The 15,231-nt window shown below is 40.9% G+C and overlaps 1 protein-coding gene across 8 annotated transcripts in view; it reads left to right on the top strand.

Annotated features, from left to right (window-relative positions):
• Positions 1–12,281, top strand: part of LOC109883907 (cytosolic purine 5'-nucleotidase-like) — a 31,293-nt gene extending 19,012 nt beyond the window's left edge. For 3 of the 8 annotated variants that reach the window (XM_031799142.1, XM_031799145.1, XM_031799144.1), the window contains 14 exons: positions 210–305; positions 464–555; positions 769–826; positions 1,529–1,622; positions 1,890–1,943; positions 2,140–2,223; positions 2,581–2,622; positions 2,751–2,858; positions 4,042–4,108; positions 4,429–4,599; positions 6,617–6,668; positions 7,030–7,090; positions 7,551–7,727; positions 8,200–12,281. In XM_031799142.1, coding sequence (XP_031655002.1) covers positions 210–305; positions 464–555; positions 769–826; positions 1,529–1,622; positions 1,890–1,943; positions 2,140–2,223; positions 2,581–2,622; positions 2,751–2,858; positions 4,042–4,108; positions 4,429–4,599; positions 6,617–6,668; positions 7,030–7,090; positions 7,551–7,727; positions 8,200–8,436 — 1,393 coding nt within the window. In that variant the 3' untranslated portion in view covers positions 8,437–12,281. Of the gene's footprint in view, positions 1–209; positions 306–463; positions 556–768; positions 1,623–1,889; positions 1,944–2,139; positions 2,224–2,580; positions 2,623–2,750; positions 2,859–4,041; positions 4,109–4,428; positions 4,600–6,616; positions 6,669–7,029; positions 7,091–7,550; positions 7,728–8,199 lie in introns of all 8 variants that reach the window. The other 5 variants (XM_031799146.1, XM_031799148.1, XM_031799147.1 and 2 more) reach the window with 3 other exon arrangements.
• Positions 12,282–15,231: the final 2,950 nt, after the last annotated feature.

Here is a 15,231-nt window from a genome sequence, read left to right as displayed (position 1 = left end):
ACCTATCACATCATGGTTGCCATGTTCTTGCCATGTTCTTGCCATGGTGAGGATGTTTTAATGCTATTTTTATACCTGGCTGCGTGGGTTTCTAATTTGGTCCTGGTTGTAGCTAGGTAGATTGTCTGATGGGCTTTTAAAGATCATGTATCAACCATTTCTAGATATTCTAACTGACTGAATGATGTTGTTTCTCTGTATTTCTTCAGAGGCCTGGTGTTTGACACCATGTATGGGAACCTGTTAAAGGTGGACGCCTACGGCAACATCCTGGTCTGTGTCCACGGCTTCAATTTCCTACGAGGGTAAATGGTGAACCCAACGCTCTCCTAACCTTCTCGCAATGACCTCCCTACGTCCCCTTGTCCCCAGATCATTGAGCGGGTTTTTGAAGGTTAGATCCCGGTCTACCTGCCAAGAAATTCTCCTGACGTTGCATTTTCTTTTTCTCTTCTCTCCCCAGACCTGAAATACGGGAGCTATACCCGAACAAGTTCATCCAGCGTGACGATACTGAACGTTTCTATATCCTCAACACTCTCTTCAACTTACCAGGTAGAAGGAGGAGAGATTCTGTCCATGCCAGAGCCATTTAATTATTTAAAAATGTGTTTATCTCCATCTAGATTCAACTGTCAATCATAAGAGGGACAAGCCCAGACATGCCCTCCATTTTGTCTGAGCACAGTTTGAGGCAAGGCCATGGAGTTCAACTCAACTTTATTGACACTCGATTGATTTTACAGTACAGTTTCCCTCTCTCTCCAGAGACCTACCTCTTTGCCTGCCTCGTGGACTTCTTCTCAAACTGTGACAGATATGCAAGGTAAGGAATCCCTAGTCACACTACCCACCTTATTTGTCTTGTGGGTTATATACAAATAATTCCTGGATATGACATGGCAACATTTGATAAGCTAATTAGACAACATGACAACAGGGTAGGTCCATATCTCCAATAAAAATCCTCCAATAAGGAAGTACTTTAACCCTGTTAAACCAGTGGATGAGTAATAGGACCACCCTTTTATTGTGTCATAAACAAGATACTTTATTAGGATTACTCAGCTCTCTGAATGATTATTGGTCTTCCATACTAATCATTCCACGAATGCATGCAGTAACTTAATTCCAGATTTTCAGATTTCATTACTTTTATTATTTAAATGATTCTGTAATGACTAATCATCTAGCATGATGTAATATCATGTCTATCGTCTCGATATAATTATACAATCATTTGTTAGCGATAGTTTTAATGAGTTCTTTGTGTGATGATGTGATCTGCAATGGAATGGCTGCATGTCTTCTCCTCTGAAACGAGTTGTTGGTCTTTTAGGGGGAGATTGCTTTCCTGTTTGGCTGGAAACCACCTCAAACAAGGGAAGACTATCCCATTTAAAAGCAAAACAAAACAAAACAAAAAAATGTAGTGAAAATGGCTACTAGCGTTTAAAAGCAAAGCTCTCTGTCTGGCCTTGGCCTGTCCACTGGCTCTGTGTGTCCCTTTCCTCCCCCCTTACCTCAGCTGTGAGACTGGCTTTAAAGATGGCGACCTCTTCATGTCCTTCAAGAGCATGTTCCAGGACATCCGCGACGCCGTCGACTGGGTCCACTTCAAGGTAGCGCGATGAGGAAGTCTATCACAATGCAATCATTTGTTCACTTCAATTCACTTTACTTCCATTTCAAGGTATTGAAGTGATTATCTTTATCTTGAAGCAATCATTTACTGTTTATCGTCGTGCTAATGGTATGTACCCTGAAAATGATTGACATTGGTTTACACTGAGTGTCATTATAAAGAAGACACTTTATGTGATGTATAGATGCGTGCTTGTTATTTTTCTACGTATTTCAACCCATTTACCGGTAGTCCTGTCTTCCAGGGCACCCTGAAGGAAAAGACAGTAGAGAACCTTGAAAAGTACGTAGTGAGAGACGTAAGTACACACATGAACATTTTATCAGCACCTTTAGCGCTCGACTTGTGTCGTATTCGTGCGGGAACACACTGGCACGACGACTTCAAAACCTGACGAGAAGTCAACATTTACTTTACGTCTCTGTCTGTATGCCTGTACGAACGCACTGTATATGCCAATGGCTTTGTAATATTTAGTGTTCTCTCTCATGAAGGCTAAGCTGCCTCTCCTGCTGAGTAGAATGAATGAAGTAGCCAAGGTGTTCCTGGCCACCAACAGTGACTACAAATACACACACGTGAGTACACAGTACTGACCACGCTAAGTGCCCAGGTCCACTGTTTACACACACACACACAGACAGAGGAATGGACGCTTCACATGCACAGTACACAGTAACAGACATCCTTCAGAGTCCAAAACAATAGGTACGTCCTCCCTTGTTAAACATCCATGCAGAACAACATTTAATATGCAAAGCAAACGTACACGCAGCTTCACAAAACATATCCTGGCATACTGTCACGTTTGCATATGGAACTGGGGTGACGTGTTTGCATACTGAACTGGGGCGTTTAGCTGCGGTATCTGTCCCAGTCACAAAGACATTTAAATGAGATGACTAATAGGCTCGTTATGTTACATTTTCTCACAGAAGATCATGACATACCTGTTTGACTTCCCCCACGGCCCAAAGGTAAGAGAATCATATTCAACATTCATACACGGCATTCTCCCGTAGACGTGAAATCTTGTTAACTTATGTAGATGCATGTAGTTAACTATAGTTGGTACGCATTGACCAGAATCTGTGTTGTGTTGCAGCACGGGACATCCCACCGGCCGTGGCAGTCCTACTTTGACCTGATTCTGGTGGACGCCAGGAAGCCTCTGTTCTTTGGAGAGGGAACGGTGCTCAGACAAGTCGACACAGTGAGTAATTACACCATCACACCTCTACACTCACGTAGACGGAGAACGGGTTCTGTCAGAACACGGTGCCAAGACTTCTTTGAGTGTGGTAGCCTGGTAGTGTGGTAGCCTGATAGCTAATCGGTCACACACTGTGAAGTACAACTTCTAAAGAATTATAATTTGAGCAAGTTGAGGAGACTAATCTGCTCGGAGTAACCCTGGATTGTAAACAGTCATGGTCAAAACATATTGAAACAACAGTAGCTAAGAGGAGAAGTCTGTCCATAATAAAGAGCTGCTCTGCCTTCTTAACAACACTATCAACAAGGCAGGTCCTACAGGCCCTGGTTTTGACACACCTGGACTACTGTTCAGTCGTGGGGTCAGGTGCCACAAAAAGGGACTTAGGAAAATTGCAATTGGCTCAGAACAGGGCAGCATGACTGGACCTTGGATGTACACAGAGAGCTAACATTAACAACATGCATGTCAATCTCTCCTGGCTCAAAGTGGAGGAGAGATTGACTTCATCACTACTTGTACTTTGGCATGTAGCTCGGACACCCATGCATACCCCACAAGACATGACACCAGAGGTCTCTTCACAGTCCAGAACAGACTATGGGAGGCGCACAGTACTATATAAAGCCATGACTACATGGAACTCTATTCCACATCAAGTAACTGATGCAAGCAGTAAAATTAGATTTCAAAACTGATAAATACACCTTATGGAACAGCAGGGACATAGGCACAGACACATGCATACACACACACATAACTTATGCACTATACACACATACAGATGTTGTACTGTAGATATGTGGTAGTGGTGGAGTAGGGGCCTGAGGGCACACAGTGTGTTGTGAAATCTGTGAATGTAATGTTTTTAAAATTGTATAAACTGCCTTAATTTTGCTGGACCCCAGGAAGAGTAGCTGCTGCTTTGGCAGGAACTAATGGGGATCCATAATAAACCCCAGGAAGAGTAGCTGCTGCTTTGGCAGGAACTAATGGGGATCTATAATAAACCACAGGAAGAGTAGCTGCTGCTTTGGCAGGAACTAATGGGGATCTATAATAAACCCCAGGAAGAGTAGCTGCTGCTTTGGCAGGAACTAATGGGGATCCATAATGAATACATATACTTGACATTGTTTTGCGGTGAGGCTACTGTTCCATGTGTTCTCTGGTGTTATAGACGACAGGGCGGCTGAAGATCGGGACCTACACCGGACCCCTGCACCATGGCATCGTCTACTCTGGAGGTAAGATACCTGGGGACATGCACTGACTCACAGCACAAACCACCAGACAGCCAGACAGCACTGCCAACTTCACAAATCATCTAACTAGCAGAGTACTTCTAAACAAGATGGATCCTAGTTAACCTTTATTTAGCCAGCATAGTCTTCTCAACAACGTTCACTGTTCTCCAGGGAGGTCTGGGTTCCCTAAAAACAAAACAATGGTACGAATCGAAAAACAACGTGGTACAAATCTTTAATCAAACTAACGTCCAGTAACATCTATATTTCAATATGTCTCTCTCGCTCTCTCGCGCTCTCGCTCTCGCTCTCTCGCCCAGGTTCTTCTGACATCGTGTGTGACCTGCTGGGGGCCAAGGGGAAGGACATCGTCTACATCGGAGACCACATCTTCGGGGACATCCTCAAGTCCAAGAAACGCCAGGGCTGGAGGACCTTCCTCATCATCCCCGAGCTGGCCCAGGAGTTGCATGTCTGGACTGACAAGAGCTGTGAGTCTCACACGCACGCGGTCTTTCTCTCTCTCACACACACACACACAAAAGGACGGGTGGACATTCCCATGCAAGCAGCCAGACAGACATGTGCAGACACACAGATACTCGTACATAAAAATGGCTGATGGACACACTGGAGAGCACTGGTCCTCTGTAGCTCAGTTGGTAGAGCATGGTGCTTGCAACGCCAGAATTATGGATTTGGTTCCCGGGACCACCAGTACGTAAAATGTATGCAGCATGACTGCTAAATGGCATACAGTGCCTACAGAAAGTATTCGTACTCCTTGACTTATACCACATTTTGTTGTTACAGACTGAATTCAACATGGATTCAATATATTTTTTTCTCACCCATCTACACACAAAGCCCCATAATGAGAAAGTGAAAACATTTTTGTTTTATTTCAAATGAAACTCTGAAATATCTCATTTACATAAGTATTCACACCCCTGAGTCAATACATGTTAGAACCATATTAGGCAGAAGAGCTTTGCACACCTGGGTTGTACAACATTTTCACAATATTCTTCAAAGAATTCTTTAAGCTCTGTTAATTTGGTTGTTGATCGTTGCTAGACAACCATTTTCAAGTCTTGTCATATATTTTCAAGCCAGTTGAAGTCAGAACTGTAACTTGGCCACTCAGGAACATTCAATGTCATCTTGGTAAGAAACTCCAGTGTATATTTGGTCTTGTGTTTTAGATTATTGTCCTGCTGAAAGGTGAATTTGTCTCCCATGTCTGTTGGAATCCAGACTGAACCAGGTTTTCCTCTAGGATTTTGCCTGTGCTTATCTCTATTTATTCTTATGCTAAAAACACTCTCTAGTCCTTGCTGATGACAAGCATACCCATAACAGGATGCAGCCACCACCATGCTTGAAAATATGAAGTGGTACTCAGTGACGTGTTGTTGGATTTGCCCCAAATGTAACACTTTGTATTCAGGACGTAAAGTTTATTTGTATTTTTGTGCCTTATTGCAAGCAAGATGCATATTTTTCTATATTTGTTTCTTCTGTACAGGCTTCCTTCTTTTCACTCTGTCATTTGTTAGTATTGTGGAGTAACTACAAAGCTGTTGATTCATCCTCAGTTTTCTCCTATCACAACCATTCAACTCTGTAACTGTTTTAAAGTCATGGTGAAATCCCTGTGCGGTTTCCTTCCTCGCTGGCAACTGAGTTAGGAAGGACGCCTGTATCTTTGTAGTGACTGGATGTATTAATACACCATCCAACGTGTAATTAATAGTTTCACCATGCTCAAAGGGATATTCAATGTCTGCTTTTTCATTTTATAGGTGCCATTCTTTGCGAGGCATTGGAAATCCTCCTTGGTCTTTGTGGTTGACTCTGTGGTTGAAATTCACTGCCGACTGAGGGATCTTAACTTATTTAGGCTTGCCATAAGAAAGCGGCGGAGTTCTTATCGACTCAAGACAATTCAGCTTTTCATTTTTTTAAATTAATTTGTAAAAATGTCGTAACATAATTCCACTTTGACATTATGGGAAATTATGTGTAGGCCAGTGACACCAAATCTCAATTTAATCCATTTTAAATTCAGGCTGTAACACAACAAAATGTGGAAAAAGTCCAGGGGTATTAATTAGTCAAGGGGTGTATACTATAGCAATGACACACACACACACATTCATGCACAGGCACACATACACAAATATAACTGTGACGTGTCATTGTAGCTGTAAAATGCCCTCGTACACCTCTCAACGGCCTGTGAGTGACAGCGTGCCAGGGAGAGGGGGAATGAGGAGGGAAGAGAGGGGGAGAGTGAAAAAGCAACAGATGAAACAAGAGTGAGCCAACACCTGTGATTAAGGGCAGGGGTGTAAAGTACTTAAGTAAAAAAAAACTACTTTAAAGTACTACTTATGTCGTTTTTTTGTGGTATCTGTACTTTCTCCACCGCTGATTTAAGGGAGGAGGGAAATATGTTGTGACTGAGACTGACCCTGGCCTCCTCTTTTCTCTTCTGTCTTACAGCGTTATTTGAGGAATTACAGGGCCTGGACATTTTCTTGGCAGAGCTCTACAAGTGAGTACTGCACCGTCTACTCCCCTACAACGCCCCTCTGCTCGATCTCTAGGCTGCCTCTGCACCTGGCGTGTGCGTGAACGACTGTTGGAGTGCTTGCGTTGGTGTGTGTCACCGTCGGCTCCGTGTGTGTGTGTGTGTGTCTTGGGCCAAAGTCTGCAGGGTTTGCCCCAACCGGCTTCACAGTCGGACTTCAGCCCATTTAGAAACAGTCATCTATCTATCTTGGCCTGTCCCCTTCCCTCTTGCTCTTTATAATAGTGACTAGCACTGTCTTCTCTCTCTCACGCTCTCTCACTTCCAATCCCCTTCTTCTCTCTACCTCTTTGCCCTCTACCCAATATCTCATCCATCTCTCCAGGCATCTGGACAGCAGTAGTAATGAGAGACCTGACATCAGTGCTCTCCAGAGAAGGGTCAAGGTACTGATTCTACACGTTTCCATAGCAACTACCGAAACATTATTCAATATGTCCACATGTGTTCCTGAATAGTTACAGGTTTCAGTTTAGTCTTTCAACCAAATCATTCCCAACCGTGGACTTATATGGTCTTACAACCCCTAAGTAAATCCTGAAAATACTATGATCCTCCTCCCGTCCCATAGAAATTTTAGATATACCGGGACACAAGTCGCTGAATATCCATTGTCCTCCTCGAGGAATTTAGCATTTTGTATTAGAAACCTATTTTTTTAGAAGGGGACCTGGCAAGAGGTCAGCAGGAAGTAGTCGGCATGTACACGTAACACAAGAGCACAATACCATCCATTTAAAAAATATTTGACAATGGTCATCACGTTCTTCCACCAGAGCTTGAAATATTGTCAGAGCGTCTTTTCGGGCTGAGTATCTAAACCCAGTGTTCTTCTCCCCTCCCCAGAAAGTGACCCATGACATGGACATGTGCTACGGCATGATGGGTAGTCTGTTCAGGTCTGGCTCCAGACAGACTCTGTTTGCCTCTCAGGTGATGCGCTATGCTGACCTGTACGCTGCCTCCTTCATCAACCTCCTGTACTATCCCTTCAGCTACCTCTTCAGAGCTGCTCACGTACTGGTGAGCCACTATTGAATTCCTCCTGTTGATTCCTGTTAACAGTTTACGGTTAAAAATATAGATGCACATGAATCAACATTTCTGGCTAGTTTAATAAAAAATATATACAGTACTTGACTCTTAACTTAGACTGAACCCTTACATAGTCTGGCACCCATCTAGCTGAAACACTGACAGGCAGAGTGACATTTGCATTATAGTTGGTACGTATGAGTTGGTACGTATGAGTTGGTACGTATGAGTTGGTATGTATGAGTAATCTTCTCATTTCAATTCAGACATGTTATCTGAAACATGCACATCACATACACACAGTGATCAATATTCTATATAACAAGTTCAACGCATGGTAATAACATTATTATATTACATATTGGTGAGCGGAAACTCTCTGTACTAGCTGCTAACCAACTGGAAGTGCTCTGGTAGTAGCCTCTCTTCTCACCTTCTCTCTCGCTCTCTCTCCTCCCAGATGCCCCACGAGTCAACGGTGGAGCACGCGCACATCGACACGGACACCGAGTCCCCCCTGGCCACGCGCAACCGCCACTGCACTGAGAGCAAGGACCTGGAGTGCTGTAGCAACAAGAACCGCAGCCAGCTGACCCGGTCCATCAGTGAGATCAAACCCCCCAACATGTTCCCCCAGACCCCCCAGGAGATCACCCACTGCCACGATGAAGATGACGATGAGGAGGAGGAAGAGTAGATGGGAGGAGGTGTGATTGCGTGACCCTAACCAGGCTTGATTCCTTCCTAGGAGGAGGAAGAGAGAGAGAGGAGTGAAAACCATCTTGATTCCTTTCTGAGGTTTCCCTGAGGAGGTTTTAGAGTATAAATACTTCTAGGAAGATATAAACTATAATGTACTCTATAGTCCACAGTAAGAGTCAATGTAGGATACATTGGAATGAGGGGGGAGGGGATATGGACATTGTGGTGTATCTATAGGAGATTTATATAGAGAGAAATGAAGTTACTTTTTATACTAGAGATGTATCAGGATATTAAGCTTTTATGAATCAGATCAGACAACGGTATGTCGTTGTCTGTTGCTACAGCACGTTGCCCCGTGCCCCTTTTCAAGTTTTATGTTTTCAATGGTTGTTTTTTTCTATGGATTTTTATGATGAAATGGGAAAAGGTTGACTTGAAGTTGGCCAATTTTTAAATATTTTTTTAAAAAGTTGAAGCTAAAACAGTTTTTACGGCATAGGATGTTGTAGCAGATAAATATACACGAATACACACAAGCAAATATTACGAACACTACTTTTCTCTGTACTGACCTTACACAGTGTCTGGTCATAGAGAATAATTCCCTGTGTGTGTTTACATAGTCTACCATAATGCAGGCACCATACCGTAATTTCAATGTGAAGCACTAAGATGGAATAGCCTTTGCCAAACAGTATGTACAGTACTGTATATAAACTCTATATACTGTTTTGCTGTTCTCCTTTTGAAATGAAAGAAAGTGTTCTAGTCTTTTGCTGTACTGGTGTTGACGCGTATCGAGCAGCACGGCAATCCAAAAACATGGTCCAAAAAATGTATTTCTGGTTGTTATTTTGGTCTTTTTTTTTTGCAGTATAATTCCTCCCGTCGTGACCCTGTATAACACAGCTGGTGTGTGTGTGTGTGCCCGGCCTTGGCCAATCAAAAGTCGAGTTTGTGTCGTCCTGAGCGACTGTAACCAAGGCATCCGTAATTGTACTAAAGAACAGTGTGGTGTATGTTTTGGGTTACACAAAGCACAAGTCTGATTGTGGGTAACTGATTGTCAATATTAGCTCTATGACATGAAACGTGCTGTCTATTTAAAGTATGGTGCATAATGTAATCTGTGATTCTGTGTGGCTAATTTCAACTTGACGTTTTGAGATGCGTGAAATGTTGTTTCTAGGCAACCGTGCGTACAGGGTATCGATTTATGCTGCCTCTGTACAGATGGGGTCTATGGCAACTGTGGACGGTCACATAGGCCTAATACTATTGAGAGGCTGTGACCCAGTATTACTGTTCTCATACATGATACTGTAAAAAGCAAGACATTCATCATGCAAAATACAATTACATTTTCTTTGTTCTCCTGTAGGATGATATGAGATATTGAAACCTTCAACATTGTTACACTATGTGCAACTAACATGCAGTTGTAGTTTTACCTTTTTATTTTACTAAGCTTGGAGTTGTTCATTAGATGTTCTCTTGAATATTACATTGTAACAGTTTTTATTTTTCATTGCATAGAACTGACATATTCACCCCTACCTAACCATACCCTCATATTCCACGTGTGATAATATGGTCTGGTGGTTCCTAGTAATTATTTGCAGTTAACATAGAGAGTACAGTATGTTATAGGAACAGACCTGGGTTCAAATACTATTTGAAATGTTTCACAACTTTAGCCTGCATGGAGTACCAGGTGGGCAGAGTTTAACATTTGTGAAAATGTTTCTGGTTCCATTGCTCCAGGCAAGCTCAGTCAAGCCCCAATAAAGTATATGAAATGATTTTGAATCGTATTTGAACCCAGGTCTTCTCTACAGTAGGCCTTGATATTGAAAAAGGAAATCCAGGTCAGCCTGGGGTGCTGTGACGTGTGGCACTGTGCAGGCCTTGAGAACGCACGGGCACCAGACAAGGAACCAACGCCTCGGCGAGAGGGCGTTTGGGTCTGACCGCCCCCAGAGAGGTTAGGGTGGGCCTGGGAAAAGGATAAGGGGTGCCCTCCTGACTGGTGGGAATAGGTTGTAGACTCACCCTAGCAGGCCTATGAAGTGTGGAAGATGAATAAAGGACTAGCTACAGTATTCAGGAGTTTTATTGGTCATTTAGGGGTAAGAAACACTGCATGATGCAAAGAAGCACCTGATTTTTATTTAATGAGGCAAGCCAGTTAAGAACAAATTCTTATTTTCAATGACGACCTAGGAACAACAATTGCCTTGTTCAGGGTCAGAACGACAGATTTGTACCTTGTCAGCTCGGGGATTCAAACTTACTAGGTTACTAGCCCAACGCTCTAACCACTAGGCTACCCTGCCGCCCCAATATTTCCCACAAGGGTTGCATTTGCTGTCTCCAAACATGTTCAAACCTTTTAATTTCAAAATGGAAATTGCAATCGTTGATTAGGCCCACAATTCCACTGAAACGTTGAGATACTTAAAAAAATGTGACTGGAAAATGTTACCGACTTGGTTAATGTTGAACTTTCCTGTTTAGCAACGGAAATGCTAAACATTTTCAGTTGTGTGTCCTAATGAACATGACCCAGATAGTATGGAGTACGGTTCTAAAAAAAAAAGAAGAGTTTTTTTATAGGTTATCTGCAATATCATATGTGTATGCTATGTAAAACATGCGTATCACTTTATTTCTAAGGCATGTAGTTGTGTAGCTAGAGGTTTCGATTGGGCTGATGAAGGGAAGACCAATAGCTGGTCTGTTTGTAAACTCGGTGTTTGCCAAGGCAAGTAGTAAAAAGGGGAATGTGGGTTCAACTGGGGGTCTTTAAAACAGATTCTCCTCTTACTAAAATTGTTACAGAGGAACTATATAGTGGTTCAATATTTTATTACTCTGAAAAAAAGTATATTTTTAAGTATTGATTTAACTGGAAATACCACAGAAACACCTGAGGCAGCTGTGTTCCACACCTGGTTGGTTAGTCTTTTTTTTTTTTTGGTCTCATTACTGACGAATTCATAATAAAGCTTGGTCGTTGGGAGGAAAATTTGAAGTCCTTTTCTGTCATGTATTTCTATGCAAAGACGCAGGACAGTGCATTATACGTGTAAAGTAACTTACTAAAAGGCTGGCCAGTGTAAGCAAATAGCTTACGTCAAAGTTTGATAACTGTATGGCTAGAACTAGGTTAGGGCTACAACTGATATGTGGAAGAAAAGAACATTGTCCGTCTGTGAGAAAAAGCTCTGGACACACAAGTTCTACAAGGTCATCTGTGTGGTAACAATTGTACACTTAATAATAATAATAATAATAATAAGATTAGCCTTGCAGACCGATATGCTGAAAAATAGGCGAGTTGAGGAGCATGTATTTACCGTGCATCAGACATGGCACCTTACTCAACAACACCTTGGTTTTGCTGTTTATTTGTTTTTTTCTAACCAGTGTTTTCAGATTCTTAGTTTACAACGTTGTATATAATATATGCATTTACATTTACATGTTGTTGAAGAAATCTTCCTTAAATTCTTTATATTTTTTCTGGTTTTTGGCATTTTTCTGGTTTCAGACACTGTTTTTTTACTATAAAGGCTTCAGTGAGTATGTCTGAGCGAGCTAAACATGGCGAACAGGTTAATGCCACCATCCATTTATACAATTTGTCCATTTATACAAAATTTCAACAATTGCAGACCGAGCGTGACAACTATCACGCATTCACTTATTTTTTTGTTTCGTGCATTTTCTTGGATGTTCCTCAGAGCGTTTTGTTTCCAGACTTATTATATAATGTGTGCATTGGGGAAATGACATTTCTATGTACAATAAAAGCTAATCTTCCATAATAAGTCACTGGGTGTGTGTACTGTCTCCTGTTGTTCTTCTTGCAAAACTATAGTTTTACAATTTTGAGTAAAATAAGTATTTGAATGTAAGAATTATACTTGCATATAATCATACATAAACATTGCATACCAAAAGGACTTAATATATCCAGTAACGTGTTAAATGTTCTACAATTAATTGTGAAAAATCTATTGCTTTCATAGCTTTTTATATCCAATGAACTTCAGGGCACTTAGAGTCTAGAATTCTCCTCTCCCATCCCTCTGGTGACAAAACATCAAGCACATGGGGGGGGGGGTTACATTTGTCATTTTACCTCCCCCTCACAGTTTAAAAGGGTTGACATTTGGGTGTCCAGAAGTTGACTCAAAACATGATTCAAGAATAGAAGTCCTGTCAAAGTTGGAAGATATAAACGCCCCCCCCTTCTTTTTTTTTTTACAATTCTATTTAACTACCAAATAAAATACATCCAGTAATCCCAAATCCATTTCTCTGAGCACCAAATCCCCATTCTTGTTACACTATGTAATAAGATTTGAAAACATTTCTATTGCATACTGTGAGTACATTGAGACTTACTACAACGCAAACATTGTGTGGTTCCAGTTAACAGATGGACATAGGCTACACAACGGGAAATGTATACAGTATAGAGGAAAGAAGTCATGAATAGGTACACAAATAAATGTACACCTCCTAATGCTTTGATCCAAGGGTTAAATGTCCACAACCCCGTCGATGCGTTTGGCAGATCTGTGTACGTTAACATGCAAGGTCAAGGGGTAATATTTGCAGCAGCATCAGCTGCATTTTTTTTTCACTCAGCAACTTTCGCTTATAATGCCGCAATGCTCTGCCGCAATGGTTTTTAACACAAATCAAGAATAGCAGGTAAATTAAAACATGGAAACATTTGAAACAGACATGGGACATTTTTTTTAAAGACATTTTTATGAGTATTTTTTTTATTTAAACAGTTACGTTTTTCCAGCCTTAAATACTTTTCAGGAAGATAAAACAAACCAGCTACTGAAAATGTCATTTTAACAGAAGGGTAAATCATCTTTGCAATAGATCATTCTGTCCTTGAAATTGCCTCCATACAATGTTCTGAACTGCCTCTCTTTAATCTGAGCACCTTTGTGTTGAGGGGAAAAAAAACATATTCCATCACTAATACACATTCTGTTAATAATTCACTTTTTATTGTACTACCAACACCAACCAGAGCAGAATATGGGACTGCTTTTACCGTGTTGAGTATTAAACATGTGGACAGGCACATATACATAGCAGCATGAGGATAAACATGGTCCGATATGACTCAGATAAGGATAGAATGGAGAGTAGCAAGTTAACTATTTTTTCAGTGGATCTAAAAGTGTCTTGACATATACTGTAGTCGTTCATTGGTGATGTGTGTCTTATCTTTAGAGAGGAGAAAGTCCTCAGAGAAAGAGGGGGAAAAGAGAGAGCAATAGAAAGAGAGAGGGATGTCTTTTTTCTTTTCCTGTGAATGTTCAAGAAGCAGGGGTAAAGACCACATGGGTCAAGATATAGGTCACAACAAGGCTCCAAAACCAACACAAGACTACACTGGAAAGTCATATATGTTATTTTCAACATTCTGACATGAACACGTGAAAAACCCTCATCTGCATGTGAAGGACTTTTATTTTGAAGGAGATACTCTTTTTTTCATATAAGTGTATTAGATACAGCAGTGATCAAAATATAGATGGTAAAGTACAAATACAATCGTCATCATCATCGCTTATCTCTGGAATGATTGTCCTTGCAGAGCAGAGTTCACCTGATGCATAGGAACACTCACAAGTAAAACAACAAAAACAACATCTGATCAGTGTTATTAATCTCTTCCATAGTCTGGTCGTTTTGAAACGGAAGCCTCTTGGTGTATGTGTGAAGGTTGCCAACCCCATGTGTTTTTTTTAAAGAAGTTGTTTATGCTCACAGTAATTTGGGAATACTGTGACACTAAGAGAATGGCGACCACCAGTGGTCAAAAGTTGCAATTGCACTCCCATACTATTTGGAGCTACATTCTGCAATGAATATCTTTGTTTTAGCGAGCAGATATTACAACTGTCTAGGATGACTACAAACTGCGTCAACGTGCGTTACGTTAAGATGCTGCATCTACAGAGATTTAGGATAGAAGAGTTATTTTTGGACTTCTACTTTAAGTTCAGCTTTGATTCATATAAAACCATTTATATACAAACGGATACAAAGAAAAAGTCAACTCAACATTACATTACCCTAGAAATAAGTTGACACTTGAAGTTAATATACTCAACAGAAGGCATATGCCTTGTACATACCCACCAACCCTGGCTTGGTTCTTCATACATATTTCCCAAGAGACAAATGATAACAAATTACGTAATGATCCATCGCAAAGAAAAACAGAGAATCATTTGTTTACAGGCTTATAAGAGAATTGTGATAAGAAATATACAACATATGTGTGGCTACAACATATTTGTGGCTAAGATACAGAAAACACATTAGTAGTTCTAATACTGTAATTGTGTACATTCAATACAGTACATCAATGGTGAGATTTCATATTTTCCTCAATTTCCCCCAAACTATGCATTGCTATGATTCAAGTCATCACAATTCAAAGAACTAGCATCTATAGTAACCAGCGAAGGGAATGTTTTGCTCTTACAATAAATAATTATAATAATAATAGTAAGCATTTGAATGTTAAGGTTTTTAGCTTCAGTGGCACATGGTCAATCAATGAATTATTATTAGATTACAAAGATGAAAAACTAGCATGTGAAAACAAGCACTTAAGTGTTAATTTGGCAATGTTTTCACATTAAAATGTTTTAAGTTGGTATGAACTTGAGCCTTACAAAAAAGATCAGTCAGTCACAGAAAAACAACCGTTTCTGTTCATCTCCAACAGTGACCAAGT

The sequence above is a fragment of the Oncorhynchus kisutch genome, linkage group LG20 (assembly GCF_002021735.2).
Source record: "Oncorhynchus kisutch isolate 150728-3 linkage group LG20, Okis_V2, whole genome shotgun sequence".
In the NCBI taxonomy this organism is placed as follows: Eukaryota; Metazoa; Chordata; class Actinopteri; order Salmoniformes; family Salmonidae; genus Oncorhynchus; species Oncorhynchus kisutch.
Note: the sequence above shows the minus strand (reverse complement) of the source record. Positions and strands in the feature narration are given on the sequence as shown.